Source organism: Macrobrachium nipponense, chromosome 25 (assembly GCF_015104395.2).
Source record: "Macrobrachium nipponense isolate FS-2020 chromosome 25, ASM1510439v2, whole genome shotgun sequence".
Classification (NCBI taxonomy): Eukaryota; Metazoa; Arthropoda; class Malacostraca; order Decapoda; family Palaemonidae; genus Macrobrachium; species Macrobrachium nipponense.
In genome coordinates this window covers 273,036-300,535 of record NC_087214.1, presented here as the reverse complement: position 1 = coordinate 300,535, position 27,500 = coordinate 273,036, and the positions used below count along the sequence as shown (strand labels likewise).

At 38.7% G+C, this 27,500-nt stretch overlaps 1 protein-coding gene across 2 annotated transcripts in view; it reads right to left on the bottom strand.

The window, feature by feature from the left end:
• The window catches only part of LOC135199237 (SUN domain-containing ossification factor-like), an 87,834-nt gene that overhangs the window by 26,503 nt on the left and 33,831 nt on the right, over window positions 1–27,500 (bottom strand). The window contains exon 1 of one of the 2 annotated variants that reach the window (XM_064227107.1): window positions 27,383–27,500. This exon is cut by the window's right edge and continues 1,053 nt beyond it. The exons of the other annotated variant lie outside the window; for it this stretch is intronic. Coding sequence (XP_064083177.1) covers window positions 27,383–27,500 — 118 coding nt within the window. The remainder of the gene's footprint in view (window positions 1–27,382) is intronic. 2 annotated transcript variants of the gene reach the window in all.

Here is a 27,500-nt window from a genome sequence, read left to right as displayed (position 1 = left end):
TCCAGAACCCGGGTCTCTTTTCTTTTTTGGTTTCTAGCCAACACGTGTTCGACGTCAAGCATATCCACTACAAACTAACTATCATTATTATGATTTGTTTTTATTAAAAATGATTGCTGCATCAGCTGCATTCATTTTTATAGAGGTTCTTCTGTATTTTTCTGATTGTGGTTTTCTCATTGTTGCTTATAAACACCGAAGGTTGGCATGTCGGAAATCAAGAAACAATAAATGTCAATTTTCTTTTACAACGCCTGTGGCGCTAGTTAAAATTTTCAAGATTCATTTTGAATTCCAGCTATTCTCTTTAAAAGAGGGTTTACTTCCAGCATTATTATTATTATTATTATTCAGAAGATCAAGGACCCTATTCAGATGGGGCAAGACCACCACAGAGGCCACTGACTTCAGATTGAAGGTTCCAAAGAATATGACGGTGTTGAATGACTAGAATTAACACTACGGGCTGCTCTAAGAGCAAGAGCCCGTGCTGGCATAAGACCAGCTTATTCTCAAACAAGAGGAAGTAACAGAAGGCGATAGGAAAAACAAAAAGAGGAAATTAGTTATTAGAAAAGAACAAATAAATAAAGAAATAAATAAATACATAAAAATGTCAGTCAATTATAAATCATATAATATAAATCATATAATAAATGAGAAAATACAAGGCACTGGGTCCAAACAACCTTTGGTCATGATGACAGTGCACCACGTACTCTGACGGTACTGGCCACTTACAACATTCACTTCAGATGAAAACCTACTGAGGCTAGAGGGCTGCAAATTGGTATGTTGATCGTCTACACTCTGATCATCAAACGCACCAAATTGAAGCCCTCTAGCCTCAGTAGTTTTTATTTTACTGAAGGTCACAGTTAGCCATGTTCATAAAGGTGCCAACATCACAGGCCACACCGGGCCGTGGGTGAAAGTTTCATGTGTTGTGGCTGAGTTTCATGTGCTGTGGCTGACAGTTTCATAGAGCATTATACGGGGGAAAAAAGCTTCTAGGTTTCTTCGGTGCAATCGAGCTTTCTGTACAGCGAATAATGCTGTATGAAACTTTCAGCCACGGCCCGGTGACGGCCTGTGATGTTGTTGGCACCACCATAGCAGTGCCAGGCACACGATCATGGATAACTTTCACCTTAAATGAAATAAAAACTACCTAGGCCAGAGGGCTGCAATTTGGCATGTTTGATGACTGGAGGGTGGATGATCAACGTACCAATTTGCAGCCCTCTAGCCACAGTGGTTTTTAAGATCTGAGGGCGGACAGGAAAAATGCGGATGAGGTCAGGTTGGTGTGAAACACTCATTGCAAAATCAGTGTAGAGTATATTTAAATTTAATCCTTCAAAAGTATCACGTTGCAAAGAACTAACCGACTGAAGTGACAGTCTCTAATGCAACTAAATAACAAAGATTATTTCTTTTTTGGGGTAATAAAAACCAACTTCCGCGTTATAAACATAATTGCACTTGATTTCATCCGGAAGCATTTTACTAAAACATAGCAACACGCACACATTAAATTATCTATATTTTATATCATAATAAAGGCCCACAAAACTTAGGCTATATATATATATATATATATATATATATATATATATATATATATATATATATATAATATATATATATATATATATATATATATATAATATATATATATATATACACACACTACACAAAGCATCACTCATTTGAAGCCATTATCATAAAGACTAAACACGTATAAATGCTTTCAACATCCACGGTTGACCTTGCTTTTTGGCATCTTGGAGCCTAAGGTAAACAAGTGTCCTGTAAAGCAGACAGACAGAACGCACATGCACGCACGCACGCACACACACAAACACACATTCTGAACCAGGCTCATGAAGAGAATTTGGCCGTCAACAGGGATTGGCTAGGAAATTATAGTATTTATATGTGTATATGTAATATGTGTGTGTATATATATATATATATATATATATATATATATATATATATATATGTATATGTGTGTGTGTATATATATATATATATTATATATATATATATATATATATACATACATATACATATATACTATATATTTCCTAGCCAATCCCTGTTGACGGCCAAATTCTCTTCATGAGCCTGGTTCAGAATGTGTTTGTGTGCGTGCGTGCATGTGCGTTTCGTCTGTCTTTCTGTCTGTCTGCTTTACAGGACACCTTAGGCTCCAATGATGTGTATATATATATGTATATATATATATATATATATATATATATATATATATATATATACCACACTCACACACACACACTTAAAATCAAGCTTCCAAAGATTATTATGGGCGTTCCTTAGAAATAAGTAACACGAGGTAACGGGAAATACAGAAAGGAGAGATCTCACGTATCAAAAAATAAATCAATAAACAGATAAAATGCATTACAATAGAAGGAGAACACTAGGGTGGTAATATATATTATGTATGTGTGTGGTTTGAACGTGACAAGACCACTTGCATAACACACTATAATGAGGAGTCCACGTCATGACAAAGTATTTCACTCGATTAAATGAGCTGCAAAATCAATATCCACTTTCTGACAAGCCGTCTTGCCAATGAAAGCGACACCAGTTTTATATTTGTACCGACGGCTGAGATAAGAAAGAGAGAGAGAGAGAGAGAGAGAGAGAGAGGGCAGACAGACTGGACGAGTGCTGGCTGGCAGGCTGGCGTCTGCTGTCCTATGTACGTACACTCCTCAAGGCCGACGGAGCTTCACAAATTCACTCACAATCCTTTCCGTATTCACCTCTTCAACAGTTAGTTGCTCATGGCATCAATGTCACTACACACCCTCAAATTGGCGAATTCTACAAGACATCCTTTCTGTAAAGTACGATTGAAATCGACGCGCGGGAAGGGTTATCTATGGTTCAAGGCTTCAAGAAAACTAGTCCGTGAGCGCAATAACTATCTTGCCAAATTATTAAGGGGACGTAACTCTCCTAGAACATATTTCTCTAAGTTTCCATCTACAATTCTCAAAACGAACGGACGTTTAATGGAAGAAAAAAACCATTACAGAATGACAAACGTGAAAAGAATCACAGTTTTATTCTCCTGTAACAGAGCTAGATCGACTGCATCGACGCAGCTACACTAGTAGACTCAATGGATAAAAATTTTTTTTTCAAGGACGTCACAATAATCCGTCACTTCTTGTTGCCGGGTGAACGTAGTGACGATGATAACGTACATTATCCAACCCCCCCCCCCCCTCTGGGAAACTACCTAGTAATTCCCTGAGGGACTTGGTAACTTAGAATGGGGTGGTTATTTCCCGAAGTATTGCAACTGGAGCTGTTGCGAAAAGCTTTCGTGTGTATGACCACGTATTCGCGCTCTAAATACGAGAGAGAGAGAGAGAATTAAGATTTCTCAAAGACTTGTTAGTCCATCCGAGGAGACATCATGTGCTCACTTATCTATAGGAGCAGGTTTTACTGAGCATTCAGTGTCCTAATGATTTTGTCTAGTCTAGCTTTCTTTGAAACGCTTCCACACTGATGGAGAGAGAGAGAGAGAGAGAGAGAGAGAGAGAGAGAGAGAGAGAGAGAGAGAGAGAGATTCTCCAAGCAAGAAGCAAGAGGTCACCCCGAGTGACATGACCTGGCCGAAACTCAAAATGTCTATACTACATTCGTTGTGTAACCCCTCAGCTTAGTACTACAACCCCATTTACAACCGGTTCTCTCACTGAAGAAGGTTCCCGTTGACGCCACCAGTTTGTTGGGGGGTGGGGTGGGGGGGGGGGTAAGGGGGAAGTAGGGGTGGGGGAGACAATCCATTCACGTATCCCTGAAAGCTGAGGATAAATAGCTTGTTTGTTGATGTTAAAGATTCCACTGCTAAACCTGTTGCAATCTATATTCTAGATTTCTGGGTACTTAGTCTAGAGCAGTGCATTGTTCTCTTCCTGTCTCCTATAGTACTATTATTTGAGAGAGAGAGAGAGAGAGGTCACTGCAGTGACATGATACTGAGAACATCGTATCTCTGAATATGTACATTTAGCACCGTGTGGCAGGAAACGAAGAATTCGAGTAGGGGAGTTTCAGCTAATAGGGAGTGTTTTGAACGCGAAGAATTCAAAGTTTCAGCTAACCGGGAGTTTTTTGAATGCATAGAATTCAGATTCAGCTAATAGGGATTTTTTTTTTTTTACGCGAAGAATTCAAAGTTTCAGCTAACCGGGAGTTTTTTGAATGCATAAAATTCAGATTCAGCTAATAGGGAGTTTTTTTTTTACGCAAAAAAATCAAAGTTTCAGCTGATAGGGAGTTTTTTGCATGCAAAGAATTCAAAGTTTCAGTTAATAGGGAGTTTTTTAAACGTAAAGAATTCAAAGTTTCAGTTAATAGGGAGTCATTTTGAATGCCAAGAATTCAAAGCTTCAGCTAATAGGGATTTTTTAACGCAAAAATTCAAAGCTTCAGCTAATAGGGATTTTTCAACGCAAAACGGAACTTACGCCAAACGTAATTTAGTTTCAGCTAATAGGGAGTTTTTGAACGCAAGTTTCAGCTAATAGGGAGTTTTCTGAACGTGAAAATTTCAAAGTTTCAGCTAATAGGGATTTATTGAACGCAAAGAATTCAAATCAAATCAAACGAACGAAATATAATTTCTGATGAAATAAGGCCGTATGGATTGAAAACAAATTAAATTACTCGATGAATATTTTATAATATTAAGAGAAGTTTCCTGATTGCCAGCCTAGGCCTACTACTGCATCTTCAACATTGTGATATATTGCATTTTATTGCCTATAATAATAACCTTTACGATTTTTCAGCTGTGCAATAAATTTTCACAGTTTTTCCTCACCAGTGCGCTAAACTTTCACAGTAATTTGTGCAATAAATTGAAACCACATTAGAAAAATCGGGCCATAGTACTGTGTTAGCGATAGTTTCCTGTACAGATAGTGAACAGGAACTTTTTAAATTTATTAGGACTAAAAAAAATATAGAACTGCCTCTTATCCATTCATTTTGCATACAAGAGCAATTCCCAATACGAGAGAGAGAGAGAGAGAGAGAGAGAGTACCATAAATAAAAAATAAAAAAGTTACCACAGTAACATCTGCTGTAATGACAACGCTATTAATGTGACCAAGCTTTCATTTTAACACATGTTGAAGTTAATGGTTTCCATTGTTCGTGTGTGTGTGTGTGCTGGAACGTGACAGTGAACCGTGATCTCTCTCTCTCTCTCTCTCTCTCTCTCTCTCTCTCTCTCTCTCTCTCTCTCTCTCTCTCTCTATATATATATATATATATATATATATATATTTATATATATGAAACAATGATTGTTTTAAGTCTTATTACAAGTAATTGCAAGCAACACAAATTCGTATAGGTCTAAACTCAAAATGGTTTCTTTACCGATATGTCATTTACCACGGGTCTTCGTGCCGTTAAATGTAAGACAATAACTTAAAACTTCCCCACGATTTAACCGTAAAAGACAATAACTTAAAACTTCCCCACAGATTTAACCGTAAATAACATAAGCCGGGTAATACATAAACAACTACCTAGGCAGATCAAAAGACTAGTAAGTAATAAAACATAAATAATACGACAGAACCGCACCTTGCAAACGAGAGTACATTTTTTTTTTTTTTGTAGTCGCGTGAGCTCGAGGAGGGCTTTGGTGGGAAGTATTCGGGTAAGGAGGAGGGGGTGGGGGGTTATAACGTTGAGGGCTAACCTCCTTGATGATGGCATATCAGTCCCCCTCCAACCCTCAACCCCCACCCCTGGGGGGGGGGGGGCCCCGGGGGGGGGGGGGGGGGGACGTCCAAACCACCCTCTTCCTGCCTCACCTCACAGCTTTACAGTACTAAAAACCAGCCCACTGTTGCTACACAGCTCCAAGTCAGGCGTTTGGCGTAATTTCCGTTTAGGTAAATGTGAGATTATATCCTATATTTATCTTTATTTTAACCTATACTATGCTTGTGTAATATATATAGAGGGGCAATGCAGAAACGTCTTTGTACTATCTCGAGGAGGGGAGTCCTTGAGCGAGTGTTTGTGTTGTGCGCATGCGCGCACGCGAGTTATCTTATGTAAGACTAAAACGGTGGCCTTGAAGCTAAAGTCTAGAGGGGAATTACTTGCATGTATACGGACGGGGGGGGGGTTGGGGGGGGGCTGTTATGTAACACGGTATGCAATGGACAAACGTAACGACGGTATACACGGTATTAGTACGTTGCTAGAATCAACTGGGCTGAATTAGTGAAGGTTGTGTTTTATATTATATATATAAAAACAACTTACATTGGAGAGCACAAGATAAAATTGCAAATGTATTTAGTAATGAAGTATATCGATTTTGATTTCTAATTTTTTTCCTAATACATAATAATTTGTCAATACTGCAGGTATATATATATATATATTTTGTAACATCCTACTCATTGTGTAAGTTAAATGTAATATTTTCCGTTTCCGTTATTTTATTTTGTAATTATTTTTTTTTCTTACATCGAGCTGACGTCCCAAGATGGAATGCATAGGAACAAGTTCTTCCGCAGGAAACCACCTTAAATTTCATGAAGCAACCATTATTTTCTCTGGAGTTGCACTGCAGGTGAATCTATTCAATCTAACTGCTGCAACACGGCACATGTGAAGCCGGCAAACCGCGTCAAGTATAAATAATAAATAAATAAATAAATAAATAAATAAACAAATAAATAAATAAATAAATAAAAAGGTAGTACACTGTTTGGGTACTGCCTAGGACCAAACTGAGGAGAGATCCTGGTGTTAAAAAGTTACGTTAATTAGTCAGTCCGTAACATTCACATAAATGGCGCCAGGTCAGTCCTCTTTTGGGACATTACCATATTTAAATGAACCGCAAATACACGGAAATGTAATAAAAAAAAAAACGGTATTTCCAACGTCGTCAGTGTTGAAATAGAAACGAAAGATGCATAATAATGACCGTGTACTCTAATATATATATATATATATAATATATATATATATATATATATATATATATATATTATAACAGGATGCTAAGTAGACACGTCACAGTCACACATCATTTCGCTATGCTGAATGCTAAGTATCGCTTCTAGACCGATATAGGTTAATCGCATAGGCCTAGTACGTTGGTTCATGGATTTGGTGTCTAGTTGCAGCATTCATTTTTTAAATAATACGTATTATGTAATACGTTTCAACACTTGCTAGTTTATACAAAACATATTTTTAGTCCTAAAGTCCAACGACACTATTGACTATTGAGGCTGGGGTGGTAAATCTAACAACTTTAAACTTTAGGTAAGTCTGAACCGACCAAACTGTTTTACAAACCGACCAAACTGTTTTACGTAAGAATAAGGGCGCCTCTCTCTCTCTCTCACCAGCTTTCGGGGCGATTAACGTAACAGATTTGACCAGTAAACAACACTGTTCTGAGAGAGAGAGAGAGAGAGAGAGAGAGAGAGAGAGAGAGAGAGAGTCACTTGTTTCAGTAGCGCTGAAGCGATGACCAAATTTAGAGCAAAATTATTTTCTACATCTTTGCAGCTATAAAATAATAGAGCGTTTTCAAACAACAAAACATTATTATTATTATTATTATTATTATTATTATTATTATTATGCTATTATTATTAATAAACACCTCTCATGTTTCCCATTTTGGATTCAATGCTTACAGATTAAAGAGCAATAAAAAATATATCAGGAAACCGATTAGTCAAAAGGTCTTAGTACCATTTCAACATCGAATTAACATATATCAGCTAAATGTGACAATTAATCTCAATGTTCATATTACAAACACAGAAGCCATAATGTTATAGCGTCAGTGTTATAGCGTCTGCAGACAAAACCAACAAACTTCATATACGTACATAGGCCTAGACTTATCTTCGCCTTGAATGCTAAACCAAGAGTCATTCACGAAATCAATTTAAAGTTGGTCTCGAATTCTGCACAGCCATCCGTAACTGAAAGCTCTATACAAGAGACAATGGGACGGAAAGCACGAACGCTGCTGACGTCAACAAAAGGCATTGTTGCATATTGTTCCAAGTTTCGCAACGGAACAGTAATAGACCGAGTAATGGCTACTACCTGTTTGTGAGTTAAACCAATGATGAATGTGGACAGCTCTTTGTAGAGGAAAAGTTTTATGGAAATAAATGTTAAAGTGTTTCAAGGCGAGTTGTTTAAGTGTATTACAGGTAAGTTTTTAGTCAAGTGAGAGTTTGAAAATCTGGGACGAATGTAAGATTTTATTTTCATTTTACAAGAAGTTACTTGGAATTTTAGTATATACACTATATAGGTAGGTGAATTGTGTATGTATATAAAGTGTATAGGTATGGGTATATATATGTATATATATACATTGTAAAATCTGGTATGTTGAGCTATAAAAATTATATATATATATATATATATATATATAATATATATACATATATGTAATATATATATTATATATAATAGTATTATATATTATTATATATATAATGTAGTCTGGATTAGTAACGAAAAATATACAAAAGAGGAAATCGTGTGCCTTTGTTAAAAGTAAACTGACTTGTCTATGACAGGTGGTTGCTAAGAAATTTATTGAAAGAAAAAATTAAAATCTATCCAGCAAAAAATACAAAGATTTTTATTTCTAATTCTTAATGACCAATAGTAATTGTCAATATTGTATGTATATTTAATTTTGTATTGTTTTGTAATACCCTACGGTACTGTGTAATGACTGATATTTTCCTAATAAAAATTTTAAAAAAGTATAATACCTACGCTATGTCTACCTCAAACCAGAATTTAACGCAAGAATCAAACTGTAATCACACCTTCATTCACTGTGCCAAAGCACGTGCATGGACATGGACATGCCAAGTCAAGCTCGTCACCTCAATCGCTTTCACGTTGGACTCTAACCTGAGTCGTGTCGTTCGTTTTGTTTTTTTTTTTTTTTTTCTTTTTTTTAAGCACGCTGTGGTTGAAGCTTGGCAACTTTATAATCTGGTCAGTTTGAATTTCCATCCTTTTATTCGTTGCCAAAACCATTGAAAAATAAAGAGAGAGAGAGAGAGGGTTTTGCAAAGATACAGTAGCAATTCTAGTAGGTCGCTTCTGTAAAAATCTGTGTATCTATAGTTATTGTTACACAGCAACTGCAATACGTGGGCAAGCACACATACAGTGCATGTAAAATTCATGATTACTTGAGGTGCAACAGCATGGCAGAAGGAAAATGAGAGAGAGAGAGAGAGAGAGAGAGAGAGAGAGTAATTAGAAGAGGCTTGGTAAGCAAGAATAGCCTTCAGAATAAATTGTTCTAGACTTAACTCCTGCAGAGAAAAACGATGACATACAACTCTAGTCCATAAACAAAGATACAAATTGAGACATGATGCCCCTGGGCCTAGTGAATGAAGTCCTGGGTCAATATGATGAGTATTTCGATGATTAGCTGAGAGTGAACGATAGCTGAATGACCTAATTAGAGTGCAAAGACCTAGTGTCAGTTCCAGAGAGCTTGTGGAAATGACTCCGTGGGGAAAGTAAGAAGGATGGAGAAGTTAAAAAGAAAAAAAGGCAAAAGTAGACCATGAAATGGTATTGATTAAAAAGAAAGCGCATTAATATAAAGGCCAGTAACGCAAGTTTAAAATAGGAGGTGGATGGTACAGTTTAAAACCGAATATAGTCTCCTGAGTAGGTCTGCATAGAGTGAACAGCCTTGTGTAAATTTACTTATAAAACAGCCAAGTGGAAGTTCTCTGTAGTAAGGGATTATCCACGTGGATAATTCTAAAACTTATTATAAGTATGAACGTAGCATTCATCGATCAGTAACTTTTTATCTGGAGAGAGAGATGAGAGATGAAGAGAGAGAGACGGAGAAGAGAGAGAGAGAGAGAGGACTATTTCTAAACTCTCCTCAATTTACATACTTTGCCAACATCTGGGAGCGATTTTCTCAATATAGTATTTTTTCTTCAATAAATCAGGTCCGGTTATTTCTCCCCCCCCCCCGGGTTTAACTTTCAAAGCAAACTGTGCAATCACAAACCACGTCATTTACCTGGGAACAGTTAGACCTAAGCCATGTTCAAAACATCACTTTATTGCCACAGTGGCAAAATGGCCTCCTCTGGGCCATAGAATGGTGATAAATAAACGAGACATCGACCAAAGAGGGAAGTAGAATATAAAAAGGAATAAAGAAGGAGTATTTTTGTGAATATGACCTTGAGACCCCACAGAGGCCACCGGCTATATTGACTTCGACCGTCAGGGAGGGAACTCTTAGTACCTACCACCACTGCATAATATAGTACCTCATAAGCACCGCGCAATATCTCTCCTAGACACATTACGAAGAGTAATTCTCAAGAAAAAGAGGTTTATTAATAAACACACGTTAATATTTAATCTAAAATCACAGTTGTTAATTTGTTTATAGGCTATGGAAGGAGTAGTCATTAAAATATCGACTTTTCTTGAGTATTCTCACGCTTCGGTCTAGATGCGGATATGAGGGAGCTACCTTTCATATCCTACCATAAACCAACATAAATACCAGTACCACATGGGAGTATTGCCATGATTTACTGCGCAATTAAAAGGGGGGTTTCGATACTCGCATAAACACCCCCAACCTTCATACACACACACACACACACGCACGTCACGAACAAAACCCATCAGTTCTACCCCAAGCATTTAATGTCCTCTCCACAACAACCCAAGTGCTGTCAAGTATCACGTAAAACGTAAAACTGCGTCTAATTCTCACAATGACATAGGTAAAGGTGGGCGAGTAAGTCATGGCACAGTTCGAAAATATTGTTATTATTTGAGAGAGAGAGAGAGAGAGAGAGAGAGAGAGAGAGAGAGAGAGAGAGAGAGAGAGGCGCATCTAGGCAACTACGGAAAATAGCGAAGAGGCAACTTTCTGAGTTGCTAGAAACTGCTGATCATACAATTAACATTCTTCAACTTTTTACCCGACTCTCTCTCTCTCTCTCTCTCTCTCTCTCTCTCTCTCTCTCTCTCTCTCTCTCTCATGCTCTACTTGTTTCCTTTATCTTACACACGTATAAGGAAAAGCCCAAAAATGACATACGAGTATACGTATATATACTCACACGTGCAGACTCGATGCCACCTAACGGTCCAAAAATAAAAATATAAAAAAGTTACCTTGAACCCAAACTTACTAAATTACTTTACGTACTTTACGTAAGTGAAATCGCACGATCGGGAAATGGCCATTACCAACGGAGGATCCAACATCCTATATATAATTAGGACACCTCCGGAGAAAGGAAGTGACTGGCATCCGTTCTGAGTGGTTGAAACAACCTTTTTCGCGAATTCTCCATATTGTGAAGTTAAATCTATTTTTATCTATATGATAACTTCCGGTCGTCTTAGTAATGGTTCTCGTTGTGTACGACTATTCTCAAGAGAGCTATCAGTGGTGGTTTCTCTCCTTCCAGACAAACTGAACTGGAAGTCTTGCAGAGAGCGGAAATAATTACGCATCAAATAGTTTAAATATAAATTTCCATGTGCTGTACCTTTATATAGCCACTGAACTTAATCTAACGGTTCTTATTAAATAAAATTCTTATTAAATATAATATAAGGTCTATATTCACTCACTATTTATATAACGTTAGCAAATGGGTTAGAAAATAGTGGATGAAATCTAAACACTTATAATCTTGTCCAGCTCCATATAGTTCTATGAACAAGCTCCCTCTAGAGTCCATGAATTAAAAAAATGTTTTCATTAAAAAAATTTTACAATTAGATAATGGTCTTCATTAAACAAAAGTTTCGTTCGGAGGCATAAAATATCTTAAGAATCCTAACTAGGATTCTTACCACGTGTACTAGGATTATCCTAGTATAGAATTCGTGCCACGTGTACTAAGATTATCGTAGTATAGGATTCTTGCCACGTGTACTAAAATTATCCTAGTATAGGATTCTTGCCACGTGTACTACGATTATCCTAGTATAGGATTCTTTACACTGATGAGCTTTTAACAAAACCAACATTGACACAGAGCTCTAGACTCATGTTAATCATATCTCATACGAGAATTAGACTCATGTCCATCCGACCATCCCATTTAGCTTAGCAAAACGTAGCGCAGAGAGAGAGCGAGAGAGAGAGAGAGAGAGAGCGAGAGAGAGAGAGAGATTAGGAAAAAGCGAACACACCCCTAGCTAGACCCAACTGACTCCCGGGTCCCATGCAAGACCTCCATATCTTGCAATCTGGTACATACTAGTTTCGACAACAGGACTACCCCAACCAATGCTACTACCCACAGCCCGGAAATATACCCGCTCCATGAAGACGTAAAATTTCTCTCTCTCTCTCTCTCTCTCTCTCTCTCTCTCTCTACACGAAGTAGTTGAAGCCAGATCTGGTCAACCAGCGTGGATGCTGTCTCCCAAAATCTATACTACATTACCCTAGACCGATGTCATTTTTCCAGGTTTACGAAGCCGTCTGAATTAACGTTTTACGAAAGCTGATGATGAAATGACGTTGCAGTTTTACAAAGCTAAAATCTGGCTTTCAGTTTCAATGAGAAAAATAAAATTCAAGTTGAAACTTGAATACAAATTGATCGCTAACGCCTGCAACGGAGCAAAGCGATAGCAACTTCGGGATGAGACTAGAGAGAGAGAGAGAGAGACTAAAAACGAATGTTTAGTGACCGTAGACACGACTGGGAAGGTATAAAAATAACAACATAAGCCTAATTTACATCACAGTCAGAGAAATCACCCCACGGCCATCACGACATTATTTCATAATAATTTTCCCGATGCCAATTCACCTGCTGCGGCTCAACTACGCACGTGCGACGAAAATTAGAGGTAAAGGAAACAAAATAAAAAGATTGGCAAAATCGCAACAAACCAGGGAGAAGCAACAATCTTAGCAATGCGTGGCGAAACAACAACTTACGTAAAGGATGAAGTATAGCGTCCATCCTTGCCAAGCGATGAGAGAGAGAGAGAGAGAGAGAGAGAAGAGAGAGAGAGAGAGAGAGAACTTTGCCTCACGTTTCTATTTAAAACTGCAGGTTGGGAAAAGCCCTCCTCCTCTCTCTCTCTCTCTCTCTCTCTCTCTCTCTCTCTCTCTCTCTCTCTGTGTTAGGTTAAATGCCACCTTGGTGTTGGCAAGCAGAGGAGATCAGCTACGTTGTCGCAAATGCAGGATACAAGCAAGAACCCCGTAAGGATGGACGGTGGGGGGGGGGGGGGGGGGGGGGGGGGGGGGGGGGGGGTAGCGGCGCCGTCAGTGCACCTCAAGCAGTGCGCTGTAAGTATTAGTCAAAGTTCTTTGACTGTACCTTCGTTCATATTCTCTTTGTTCCATCTTACTTGCCTCCAACCTCTCCTGACAATTTCCGTTTAAGAGAGAGAGAGAGAGAGAGAGAGAGAGAGAGAGAGAGAGGGGGTTAATTGAATGACTGAATGAGTTTCGTGCCGTTATCAGTGAATACACTTGAATTTATAAGATTCAAGAAGTTCAATAAAAGTAATTAGCAAAACTCACTACTACTTTCTACTGAAACCGGGTATTATATTTATGTATGCCATTTTTCTCATAAAAAGAGTAATGTTTCTCATAAAAAGAAGCAATACAATTTTTCTCATAAAAGAAGTAATGTTTCTCTCATATAGAGAACCAATATATTTTTCTGACAAAAGAAGTAATGTTTCTCACAGAGAGACACTATACTATTTTTCTCATAAAAGTAACAATGTTTCTCATAAAGAGGAACAATTAAATGACTAATGACTACAGAAAGCTCTACTGATCATGGTTCAAGAAACCTTTTATTAGTGAAATAAAATGAAAGAAAAAGTAAATGGACAGATATCTAAAATACTCGTCTCACGATAAACATTGTAAACAAGATAAGCCTAAAAACCAACCTTGCCCTGGGGTGTAAGTGTATATGTAAGTGTAGAGTGTAAGGTGGAGAGATTCGTGCGATCAGCATTCCATTGAGAGTTTGAAATAACCTCTTGCCCAAAAAAGAGGTTTGGGTGTGGACACACTTTATATGAAGGTCGCTTGCCCTGAGGTGAGGTTTAAGTGTAGATTGTAAGTGTACCTTGCAAGATGAACTTTAAGTGTAAATTGTAACTGTACCTTGTAAGATGAACTCTAAGTGTACCTATTTGTGGGATTAACCTTCCATTAAAAATTGAAATAACCTCGTGCCCAAAAAAAGGCTCGGGCATGAGAGTATCCAGGGATTAACGTTCCATTAAAAACTTGATAAACCCCCAGCCCCCCCCCCCCCCCCCCCCCCCCCCCCCCCCCCCCCCCCCCCACACACACACACAAAAAGTAGGCAGGGCACAATCATGAGGGGTTACCAGGGATTTAACTTTCCAAGTTAAAACTTGATTCCTCGTGCCCAGAAAGGGCTAAAAGGGCATTGGAAACCACTAACCCCTGCCTCCCCCCCCCCCCCCCAGGCTTAGGGCATGGAGTATCCAGGGATTAAACGTTTAACCATTAAAACTTGAAATAACGCCCCCCCCCCAAAAAAAAAAAAAAAGGCTAGGGCATGGGCACAATCATGAGGGTGTCCAGGGAATAACCTACCACTAAAACTGGAAATAACCTCGTGCCCAAAAATAGGCTAGGGCATGGGCACAATCATGAGGCTAGCCAATAGATGACATAGGTCCCTCCCATGAAGACCTTAAACTCACAAAAACACGGTAGACAAAACACCAATCAGTCAACGTCTGGAGGTGAGTGTCACGTCCGCTATGCTGAAACTGGGAGTCCAGTGACCTCGAAATGAATCCCACTACTGCATAGCTTTCGGAAGACCAAATTTGGTCTGTGGGGAAGAGGGACCGAAAATAAACTTGAGGGAGAGAGAGACACATTCTTCAAAGAACATTAGGTAGTTTGAGTCCGCCATGTCACGGGTCCTGAGAAAGGCAGTTAATCTTGTTTATTTAGTTCAGTTCTACTTGAATTACGTTGATTTTTGTCCAGAGAGAGAGAGAGAGAGAGAGAGAGAGAGAAAGGGGTCATTTATCCATCCTGAATCACTCACCCAATAGTTAATTATTTCTCTGATAAACAGCACAAAATTATTATTCTATGGCAGCTCCACATTTTCATTTAAGTGATAATATAATATATATATATATTAATATATATATATTTATATATTATATATATATATAATATATATATTATATGTAAATATATAATATTAATACCGACTAGATGAAAGTAGAGAGAGATGAGAGGAGAGATCGAATGGCGAAGGGGGGGGAGAGAGAAGAGATGAGACGAGACGAGAAGAAGTTATGTCTTTTGTATTCTAAAGAAACCCTAAAATTGAGTTCCTTTACTGATCTTTCTCTATACGTATATTTCACATTCCCCCAACATCTGCCAAAATCTAGATCCTGCAAGCAGACTAGGGAAATCACTGTGCATCAAGACAGAATAGAACCCAGTGGCTCTTTCGTAGACAATGTTTAGGATAGATTCAACCCAGTTACCTCGCAGATGTCCACAAAGTGAGACCGGATCAGAATTACTCATTGTCAGACACTTACACACGAGAGCATCTCATATATTCAACACGTGCGTCGATTAGGCCTACACCTGCTGACGTCACGAAAGACCTAACCCTGATATAAACCAACCAATCAATTCCTGACTACCAAGTTATCAATGATGTTTACGCTTTTTGGGGTCTTAAGTGAATCACATCTGAGACATTTACGTATGAATGGTAAACATCTGCCCTAGCGATATGTCTGTTCTACATAAATGACACACGAGAGAGAGAGAGAGAGAGAGAGAGAGAGAGAGAGAGAGAGAGAGAGAGAGAGAGAGATTCAATACATTTTTTTTGCATTCAACCACAGAAATACGATCGTGAATATGCACCTCATTAATATGACTAAAATCGTTAACAACAATCGTTATTTTAAAATAAAAACAAAAAATACAAAAAGAATAATTTGCCAGATATGCAGAACAGCCTCTTGAGTAATGGTGGTTTTACTGTTAGACCATGACAGAATCGGTCTGATGTAAAGATGGTGACCTCATTCTCTCTCTCTCTCTCTCTCTCTCTCTCTCTCTCTCTCTCTCTCTCTCTATATATATATATATATATATATATATATATATAATATATATATATATACATACATACAAATACATACAATACATAATATATATATATATATATATATATATATATATCTATATATATATCAAATGGTTGGAGTCATGGTATTATCTCCTAGAACTGGAGTCTCTCTCTCTCTCTCTCTCTCTCTCTCTCTCTCTACATCCTCTCCCCCTCTCTCTCCTCTTCACCCACCAGTGCTTTGCCAAACAGTACTCAACTGCTGAAGACGGCAACCAAACTTATATATTTCCTATATATTTCCAACTTTCTTTCAGCCCAACTTAATTAAAAAAAATAAATAAATAAAATAAAAAAAATCTCGGCTATCCATTACGACGTCACGACAGGTGATAAATCTGTTTTTATAAAAGTAAAAGGGTTCTTCAAGTGAGGCTCAACAACGTAGTATATACTTCCGAGAGAAAAACAACGATAATGATTTATCAGGGGTAATGATTACGATAGCAGGTCATTCTGAATTGACACGATAACAACTACTCAGTGGATCTGTCACGCTGTTGGTGGCGGTTTGAAAACATTGTATACTTTGGACCCAGCTAACCCGAGGATTTTTTCCTCACACAAAGTTGACACTCGATGGCCGCGTCGGTCAAGACGTCACTGAAGTCCTGATTTCTCCTCTGTCCGCTGGGCGCTGGTTCGCATCCACAAGAGGACGAAATTATTGTCGACTAAGAAAATTCCCCTTCGGTTAACATGTATGGAAAATATATTAATTCAGGTAGAGCGAATTGGATATTAAAGGAAATTCGTAGCTTAACTCATGTATTCACGGTGATGTGATAAAAATTTATGTAGCCTCTCTCTCTCTCTCTCTCTCTCTCTCTCTCTCTCTCTCTCTCTCTAAAATATATATATATATATATATATATATATATATATATATATATATAATAGCTTTAAAAGAACAGCCCATTACACAATACAATCCATTACAGAAGGAACCATCTGTGCTCTCTACGATACAATCGCCAGGCAGTTTAAGAACGCTCATGCACAGAGGTCCCACCCCCCTCTACGTCCAAGGACGCAATGGAACACTGTCTATTCACTGCTTTAAATTGCTATACGTTATCGCATCTTGTGAGCGGTTTTCGTTAGAATAAAATAGAATATAGGCTTCAGGCCTAAGGCCAAGAAGCCCTGGGACCTACGATGACGAGGTCATTTGGCGCTGAAATGGATATTGTTAAGAGTAATAAGTTTGAGAGGCGTGATGAAAAGTTAAAACCTCCTGCAGTTGCATTGTGAATCAATTGTTGCACTATGAATCAATTGTTGCATTGTCAATCAATAATTGTTGCTCTGTGAATCAATTGTTGCACTGTCAATCAATAATGGTTGCTTTGTGAATCAATTGTTACATTGTCAATCAATAATTATTTCACTGTTAATCAATTGTTGCACTGTGAATTAACTGTTTCATATGAATCAATTGTTGCATTGTCAATCAATAATTGTTGCACTGTGAATCAATTGTTGCACTATGAATCAATTGTTGCATTGTCAATCAATAATTGTTGTACTGTGAATTAATCGTTACATATGAATCAATTGTTGCATTGTCAATCAATAATTGTTGCATATGAATAAATTGTCCATTGTCAATCAATTGTCGCAATATGAATCACCTGTTAGGGGAAGGTTAAAAAAAAAGCAAGCTGGAAGAAAGATTCTGGAAGCTTGAATTCCAGGTCAATGTGGTGGGCTTCTTCTTCAGTATGAATAGGGTTCGTCATCTTCTGAATAATTAATAATAAGGACGATGGCGCTGGCGAATTTATTCATTATATCAGCAGGTATTGCCTCACCTTCTGTCATCTTAATAGATCTATACATACAAATCCCAGTTCCTAACAAAGGCACAACTGAATTCTTTGCATTATACATATTCGTCTCGATCAGAGATGCAGCCGGCGCGGGTTGACACAGCTCATTATTTTTCATGCATACATACATACACACAAGAGACGTGTGAAAGGTATAAGGCAATAGTCCAAAATATGATGATAATAATAATAATATGAAAAAGAAACCCACAAAATTACTGTGTATAACGTGTTTACTTACAAGTACTTATATTTTATTTTGCTTTTAAGTAAACACGTTATACACAGTAATTTTGTGGGTTTCTTTTTCAATCTTAAGAAGAAAACTGAAAGAAGATTTTGTTTGGTGCAATAATAATAATAATAATAATAATAAAATAATAATATAATAATAATAATAAAAATAAAAAATAAAAGAATCAATAAAATAAAAATAATATATCAATTATTATTATTTTTATTAATTATTTTTGCCTACGGGCCTTCCATCAAAATGCAAATGCATTCAGTAAAAAGCATATTGATTTTGATTTCTATTTTTTTCTGATCCATAATATTTTGTAAACAAATATTGAAGGTTTATAATTTTATTTTCATAATGTTCTACTTATTATGTAAACGAAATGTAATGTAAAAAAAAAAAAAAAAACACACACACACACACACACACACACAAGAGAGAGAGAGAGAGAGAGAGAGAGAGAGAGAACTTCCCCCTACCCCCTCCCCCCCCCCCCCCCCCCCCCTTCTCCTTTTTCCCAACTCTACTTTACATTCGCCCCACGGAGGACTGAACATTTGGGCAGGACCCATTTGCATGCAAGGCCACCACCACCAAGCATCCACCTTTCAAGCTATGAAGAATTCCCTTCGTAGCATACCTCAACAAGGGAGCATGGCAGGTATACGAAACTTTGTAGAATACAAGACGTAATCAGACCTCCAGCTTACTCGGGACGCGTATAAGATTTTCCCCCTCAAGCATAAGTTGTAAAATTGATGTTCCTAACTTTTAACGTGAATTGAAACGTGCTAAAATGTACGGTCAAATAGATCCTTGTTTCACCAACGAAACTTGAAATAAATACGGTATATTCTATTAGAAATAAATGTTCTGTACTGTTTAACATACACATTATTTATTTCTTAAAATTTCATTCTAATAAATAAATCATAAATATCCTGCCCTAAAATTCCTGTAACTTTAACTCAACGCAAAACCTTTTTCAGACCTTTCCTACCCCTAAACAAGAACAAGAACAACAATAACAAAAACAACAAAGTAGCTTGTAAGCTTACTCCCCGAGTAAGAAAAAAAGTCTGAAAGATGCAACAGGAGGAAAACCTCAGAGCAGTTGCACGATGCAACAATCGTCAGGTTGAGGAAAGTGAGATGGAAGAAGAGAATATGAACGGAGGTACAATGAAAGGAACGGAAGGGGTCGCAGCTAGGGTCCGAAAGGAAGCTGCAAAGACTACTTAAGTAATGCATACAACGCACAGCTTGAGGCGCACTGACGGCTCTACCTCCCTACGCGGAATACCTACTTAGACTTAATTAAGTGCCTAGTAGGCTATACAAGTGTGAGGGGAGTGAAAATCAAAATAGGCCCATTGCATAAACTAAACGCTAATTCAGCTGTCTGAACCTTTTTCTCAATATAATTAGCCCTACGTTTGACTCAAGATTAACCGGACAAGTGTTTATTAACTTATGGCGTCTCTACGCAGGTTACAGAATCTACGATCAGAAGCTGACTTTACAGAAGAAGAAGAAGAAGAAGAAGAAGAAAGTGGAGAAAAAACAACACGATGAACAACCTCTCAGAACAAGAAAAACAAAAATCAAAACTACCACCAACCAAAGATAGGCCTACAGATAAATCGAGGCACGAAAAACTCAGACAAATGAAACTTGGACAATAAAGGGAAAAAACGAAGAGAGGCGAGAATGTTTACGATACTCGGAGAAAGAGGGACCACTCACCAGTCTTGTTAAGCGATTGAAAGAGGGAGGGAGGGAGAGAGGGGTCTGAGGGAGAAGGAGGGAGAGGGGATAAGTACACACTCTTGGGTATGTTGAGTACGAACTTACTTTTACTCAATCCAAGCATGCATGCGCCCCTCCCCCCAGTTGAAAAGGGGGGAGATAGGGATGAGGTAACTGGAGGAGGGGGGAGGGAGAAGGAGGCGAAAAGGGGGAATGCTGAGGTCGTAGTCAATGATGAAAGCATTCAGAGAGAGAGAGAGAGATTCAATATTGTCAATTTTATTACATAGAATACCTTGCCTCTAATACACTGAGAGAGAGAGAGAGAGAGAGAGAGAGAGAGAGAGAGAGAGAGAGTCAACTTCTATCAAATATGGAAGAATGTGTGTCTAATAAACAGAGCATGTCGAGCTGCAGAAGAGAGAGAGAGAGAGAGAGAGAGAGAGAGAGAGAGAGAGAGAGAGAGATAAGATTCAAAGATTCAAAACTGTCACCTTCATACGTATATTATTAAAGAAATATACTTTGCCTCCAATACATCGAGCACGTCCGTCCGAATGGAGAGAGAGAGAGAGAGAGAGAGAGAGAGAGAGAGAGAGAGAGAGAATGTTACATGTTGTGGTACCCCAAAACCGCCCAAATACGTGGCGCCAAGCTGCCCGCCCTTAACCACCGCGCCACCCACAAAAACATGCCGCGCGCGCGCACACACACACACACTGGAGGCGGGGAAAAGTACACACACACACAAAGACATAAATCCTTTGTAATAATAATAATAAAATAATAATAATAATCATAATTATCCGCATTGAACACGCTTAGGCCTAGGACATGGAATAAGCTTCCCACCCATGGCTTCCACAATTCGTACCCAGAATCAAATAAAAAAAAAAGGGGGGAAAAAGTGAAAAATAAAAATATATAACGAAACAGGAATATGAACGTGACATGAATAAACAGCATACGATGAATCGAGTATTACGGAGTCTAAGGACGGCACAAACACGACCAATGGAGTTTGCCTGAGGACAGACGGATGCTTGGTGACCTTGGATGAGAGAGAGAGAGAGAGAGAGAGAGAGAGGTCGCCCACTGTACCCAAACAGACTGTGCTTTACGCATCTGCTCGACGATCATGCGCTGTTCAGCAACGCAAGCAAGCAGCCATTCATTGTATTCTTGTGGATGAAACAGCATCATGAGGGTTTTAGGACTATCTGTTGCTAAGGAGTGTTCAAGAGGAGGGAGACATTAAGGTTCTAGGTCTATCAGTTACTAGGGAGTGTTTAGGAGGAAGAGGACATTAAGGTTCTAGGCCTATCTGTTGCTAGGGAGTGTTAAAGAGGAGGAAGACGCTAAGGTTCCAGGCCTATCAGTGATTATGGAGTGTCCTGGAGGAGGAGGAAGACATTAAGGTTCTAGGCCTATCTGTTGCTAGGAAGTGTTCAACAGGGGGGAGACGCTAAGGTTCTAGGTCTATCAGTTACTAGGGAATGTTCAGGAAGGAGGTCTAGGCCTATCTGTTACTAGGGCATGTTCAGGAGGGAGAAGGAAGACACTAAGGTTCTAGGTCTATCAGTTGCTAAGGGGTGTTCAGGAGGAGGAAGACACTATACTATCACTTTGGAATGCTAGTTATTAGTAATAATGTTTCACCAGGAAGTTAAAATCACTATGTAAAGCTAGTAATAGTAGTAGAATTTCACAGTACTATAGAATACTGGTAGCACTAGCCCGTTAAAAAGGATAACATGAAACATGTAGTAGCGCTTTTTGGCTGAAGGATTTCAACAGTAGAATTATGGATGGCAAAAGATCGTGAAAGCACTATCAATTTCTATGTATGTACCGAGGTGGAGGAAGAGGCTACCATTACTATGAGATACTAAAGTATTTCACGGTACTGTGAAAAAACTGGAACACGTGCGAGATGGACGTGAATTTGACACGAATTATACGTAAAAGGACAGATACAAAATTTCAGCTTAGTACTATTCCGACAACTACTGAATAATATTCAATATAAAAAAACGAGCTTGGCGACGCCAGCACCGAATTCCTATCAATCCGGACGCCCACACGCTGACGTCAGCGTGACGTTACGAAAAACAACAACAAAAAAACGAGGTCAATTGAACGCAGTACACTGATAGGCATATGTGTCACAGTCTCTCAAACCGACGCCAGTACCACCAAGAGTAACAATCATTAGACGCACTACAGAGAGGAGCGGATCACTGATTAATTAATTTATTGATCATTTCGTTATATATTGATTAGTGATCATTATATAAATGTGGAAATTTTATTGTGGAGATTCATGAGGAAGTTACTGGCACATCAACGTTACCCCGTTGTACTGGCTCAAGTATTAAAATCTAGCATTATTTGAAATAATATGATTTATTATCTACTAATAAAATTATCATTATTATTGTTATTATCATCATATCATTTTTATATTTAATACAAAGCTCCAGAAAATCAAAATCTAAACATAGACAACTGTTGGTCTGGCGCAACCCTAGCTAGACCGAACGTCATCTCTTAATAGAAACCTCCCAACAAAAGGTCACAGTTTAACTAATGCAGCAGGCGACGGTCACCCACTCACAGAAGGCCATGACCAATGACTCTACAGGGTCCAGTCACAATCGTCACAATTTACAGCTCGAGTTTAAATGTTTGTTTTGTAATAAAATCCAGTAATTTGTAAATATTGTAGGTGTACATTTTGTAATATTTTGTAATACCTTACTTATGTAAATGACATGTAATATTTTTCTAATAAAAGTAAAAAAAAAAAAAAATTAGTTGGCGAATTCGGTACTATGTCCGCCACTCGCCCGGCTCAGGTTAATGGACAATTCTATTTCATGATCGTTTATGAATAAGAAAAAATGGCTGTAAGATCTCTAGATGGGTTATTCCGTTATCCAAAGGGAGTGATAAATACGCAAACATACACAGATAACCACAGACATACAGCAGCCTGGTGGTAGAAGATGGCGCCATTACCCCGAGGTGCTGCTGTAACCGTCACCTCGCTGATGTACACCCAATCTTCACGTCTCATTTTTCCCATTTTCTCTTATCTCTACGACCTCAGACACGACCCACAGCAGTCGAATAACTAGCCAGGACACCCTTCTCAACCATGCTTCATCACCCAAAAGCCGTTAAAATGACTGAAGATTTGAAATAAACATCAGCATCATCTCATTCACCCCCCACACGGTATCGAGAGGACGTACATAGGTCTAGCCAGGGACGTCAAAAACAGATGAGGAGCGTAAACTGCGTAATTACCAAGGCGCTCCTTATCGTAATCTATAATAATAAGGAACTGTCTGATAAATGAAACCTAAAAATCACCGATAAGCTGATAAGAAAGGACGTGCGCTGGTTGTTACTAGAAATTTAAAGTTTCGTTTTCTCTAGAAGAAGCCTAAGTACTGAGGGGGGGGGGGGGGGGGGAAGGACGCTACCGACTGACCCACGCAAGGTTAGCGCCCCCCAGGCCCTTCCACTTACAATATATTGTAAGTATAAGAAAAGAGAACACCTGAGAGAGAGAGAGAGAGAGAGAGAGAGAGAGAGAGAGAGAGAGACCTGCTGCAGCGAAGCCTTAGCTTAGGGTTTGAGTCGATAAAATGCTTAATCTGCACATTTCAGAGCGGGCTACACCAAGGACACGTTTTAACTCCACGACGTGGAGTAGAGGAATGCTGTGAGAGAGAGAGAGAGAGAGAGAGAGAGACCTTGCTGACATCATCACATTTTTCCTTTCTCTCTCTCTCTTACTGAACATTCAATGCTCTAAACAGCATTAAAAAACAGCCTGTTTCGTAAACAGCTGATATCTGCTTTAGACAATAACAAAAATTCCAGCAGAAAACGCAATAAAAACGAGAATTCCACCTTTTCTTCGGTAGAACTAGACACACACTTCCTCGCCAATAGATTTAGACAAAACACTTATCAGATCCAGGGTAACGCCAGCTTTTAATGGCCATAAATCAATCAATAATCAGATCCAGGTAGAATCTAGCCTGAAGTGGAGAATATTAAGATATATTCAGAAAGGCTTAGCAAGCAAGGCGCCAAGGAATTGGAATATAAAATTTTGGCCAAAGACCAAACGCTGGGGCTTATATGAGGTCATTCAGCGCAGAAAATAATGTTGAAGCAATAGGTAGGACAGACTGGAAAGTCTGACGGAAAGAACGAGAATATGAACGGAGGTTAGGTAGAACGAATGAGATGGGTGGTAGCCAAGGGCCGTAGGGACGCCACAGAGAACCTTAAGCAGTGCCTACAGAGCACTGACAAGGTCCTGTGGAGTCAGTATGGGGATTTGCCTGTCTTCCAGGGCAAGCAAAGACGCGAGCAACTAATGATAAGAGCTGACAAACATTCCTGAAGGCCTTAACAGATAAAAGGTTGATAACTCAGGTCTTACAGGGTCCGATCTCAAGGACACTGAGTATATAAAAAAAAAATCCTACGCGTATCTGGGTCAAGAAGTAAGTATATATTATCTAGCGCTGAGGAGATCTCGAGTGGAGAGCAATTTAGATATCAGTGGGTCAATATATATACGCAATGTAACAGCACTTAAATATTCTTGTCTAATTACTGTGATTACTAACCGGTGTGAGCATAATATTCAAAATCTGACAAAATACTGCAGTAATACAAATGATGAATATAACATTCCAAATCGGACATGACAGAAATATGAAAAATTTGATAGAAATAAAAAAAAAAGTCAACATTTGTCATGAAGAAAATTCAAAATTTGACATGAAATAATGTCAAAATGTGGCATGAAATAATGTCAAAATTTGAAATGAAGAAAAGTACAAATTTGACATGAAAAATAGTCAAATTTTGACATGAAATAATGTCAAAATTTGGTATGAAATAATGTCAAAATTTGACATGAAGAAAAGTCAAAATTTGACATGAAAAATAGTCAAAATTTCATATGAAAAATGTCAAAATTTGACTTGTAGAAAAGTAAAAATTTTACATGAAGAAAAGTAAAAATTTTACATGAAATAATGTCAAAATTTGACATGACAAAAATGTCAAAATTTGACATGATAAATGTTAACAAATTCGACGTGACAAAAAAAAGAAAATGTACAAATTTGACATGACATATACTATATGTCAAAATTTAAAATATGTCACAACCTGACGTACAAAAAATTCAAAATTCAGCATGAAAAAAATTGTCAAGAATTGACCTGACAAAAATAAGTCGAATTTTGACATGGCAAAAAATCTGTCAAACAATCTGACATGACGAAAATATGTCAACTGTTTTTTCACTAACTTTTTCAAATGTACTATGAAACAACTGGCAGGAGAGGGTTGAAGAAAGTAATATGGAAGAATGAGAATATGAACGGAGATACAGTCAAAGGCGTGAGAGGGGTTGCAGTCAATGGCTGATGGGACGATGCAATGAAACCTTTAGTAAAAACTACAGTGCCCCACATGAGGCGCATGAGAGCACTAGCCCCCAATTCCGGGGTCTACGGAAATAAGGCTAAATATAGCAAATCTATTGGCAAACTGTAGTACTGCCAATATCTCGTCCAATATCGCTCAAATTTCTAACCAAATTGAAGAGTAACATCCTTCTGTTATATTTTGATTTTGTTGTTGTCATTTTCGTCCGCTTTTGAACTAATAATATTTTGACTGCCCAGAGAAATGATATCAGCCGCGCGACCAATCGGATGTACACTAGTGCTGTTGCCGGGGCCAGTGACATCCAGAAAAACCAAAAACACGGCTGGCTGGGACCACCAAGGCTCCTGTGGCGAAGACGCCGCACGTCAGGGCAGAAATAACTCTCACCCCGATATACGGGTAGGAGGCATTCACGTGTGGAGTGTTAAGTGAGAGAGAGAGGACGGACACACTGAACTGCCAAATACGAATGGACCCTACAACCCTCTCTCTCTCTCTCTTCTGTGACCCTTTCTTTCTCTTCCCCTAATAGGCTTCTACTACTGGTGAGCGCCTTCCGCATGGCAAGACAGATACGTCCCCTCACACCGCCCCTCCCTTCCTCCTGCAGGAGATATCGAGTCTTTGAAGATGACAGGTCCCAACACCCACCACTCGCCATCTTACGGGAGATATCGAGTCTTAGGAAATGGCAGATCGCCCCTATCCTCCCCCAGCCCCTTCCTACATGAGATATTAAGTCTTAAATCATGACAGATGCCCCCCTCCCCCCACCCCCCTGACAGGAGATATATAGCAAGCCTCAGCAGATACGTCAGGAGACACCATCCAGCTGACAGGGAGCCGATAGACGCCTGATTGCAACGGGGGAAGGCACCAACTTTTCACGCTCTGTTAAAAGCGTGGGGGTGAGAAGTGTGACGTTTGTGACACGCTCATATACTTCTGAGCGTTCGTACTACACTTCGAGAAGAACAACAGTTTGGGAGATAGTTTCGAAACGGGACTGAATGAAGTAAAACGGGGCGGGCCGGGGGGGGGGGGGGGGGGGGGGGGGGGGGGGGGGGAGTTTTATTTTAATAATGGAACATGCACTGTTCTCTGATATATACTACTTTCTTTCAATCTTCAAAGACCAGTAAAATTATGTCAACATTAGCAGGTATGACTTGGACTATCGACGGATGGTGGTGCCTTGTCTATCACTTTTTCATAAAGATGTCTTTCAACAGAGATCCTTCACATTCGCAATTGATCCCTGATCCAACATTCCTGCCGTGAGCGACCAGATTCGTTGAACAGTGGCATCAATATATCTCTAAAAGCCTGTAAACTATTTACTCCAGAGGTGATATTATAATAAATCACTTCTCACCCATTTTTAATTCTATGTCAATCTCACAACCTTAAAAGAAACTCTAAGCAAAGAAAAAACACTAATAAATGAAAAAAACCACTAACCAAAGGAATAAAAAGACACTAACCAAAGATACAAAAATGTTAATCTAAGAAAAAAATCCACTAACCAAAGGAATAAAAAGACACTAACCAGAGATACAAAAACATTATTCAAAGGAAAAAAACACTAAGAAAAAAAATAACTAACCAAAGGAATAAAAAAAGACACTAACCACAAGACTTACATAAACATTAATCAAAAAGAAAAATAAAGACAAAAAAGAAAATAAAGACAATAACACCACCTCCCCCCCCCCCCAAAAAAAAAAAAAAAAAAAAAACTAACCAAGAGGGAACTGCCTCTATTTACCTGTTGTTGTCGTATGAGTGGGACCTGGCGGAGATGGGCCTGCTGACGAGGGCGCAGAGGAGGAACACCACGAAGACGGCCGCGGCGGAGGACGCCACAGGGCGCTGCAGGTTGTAGC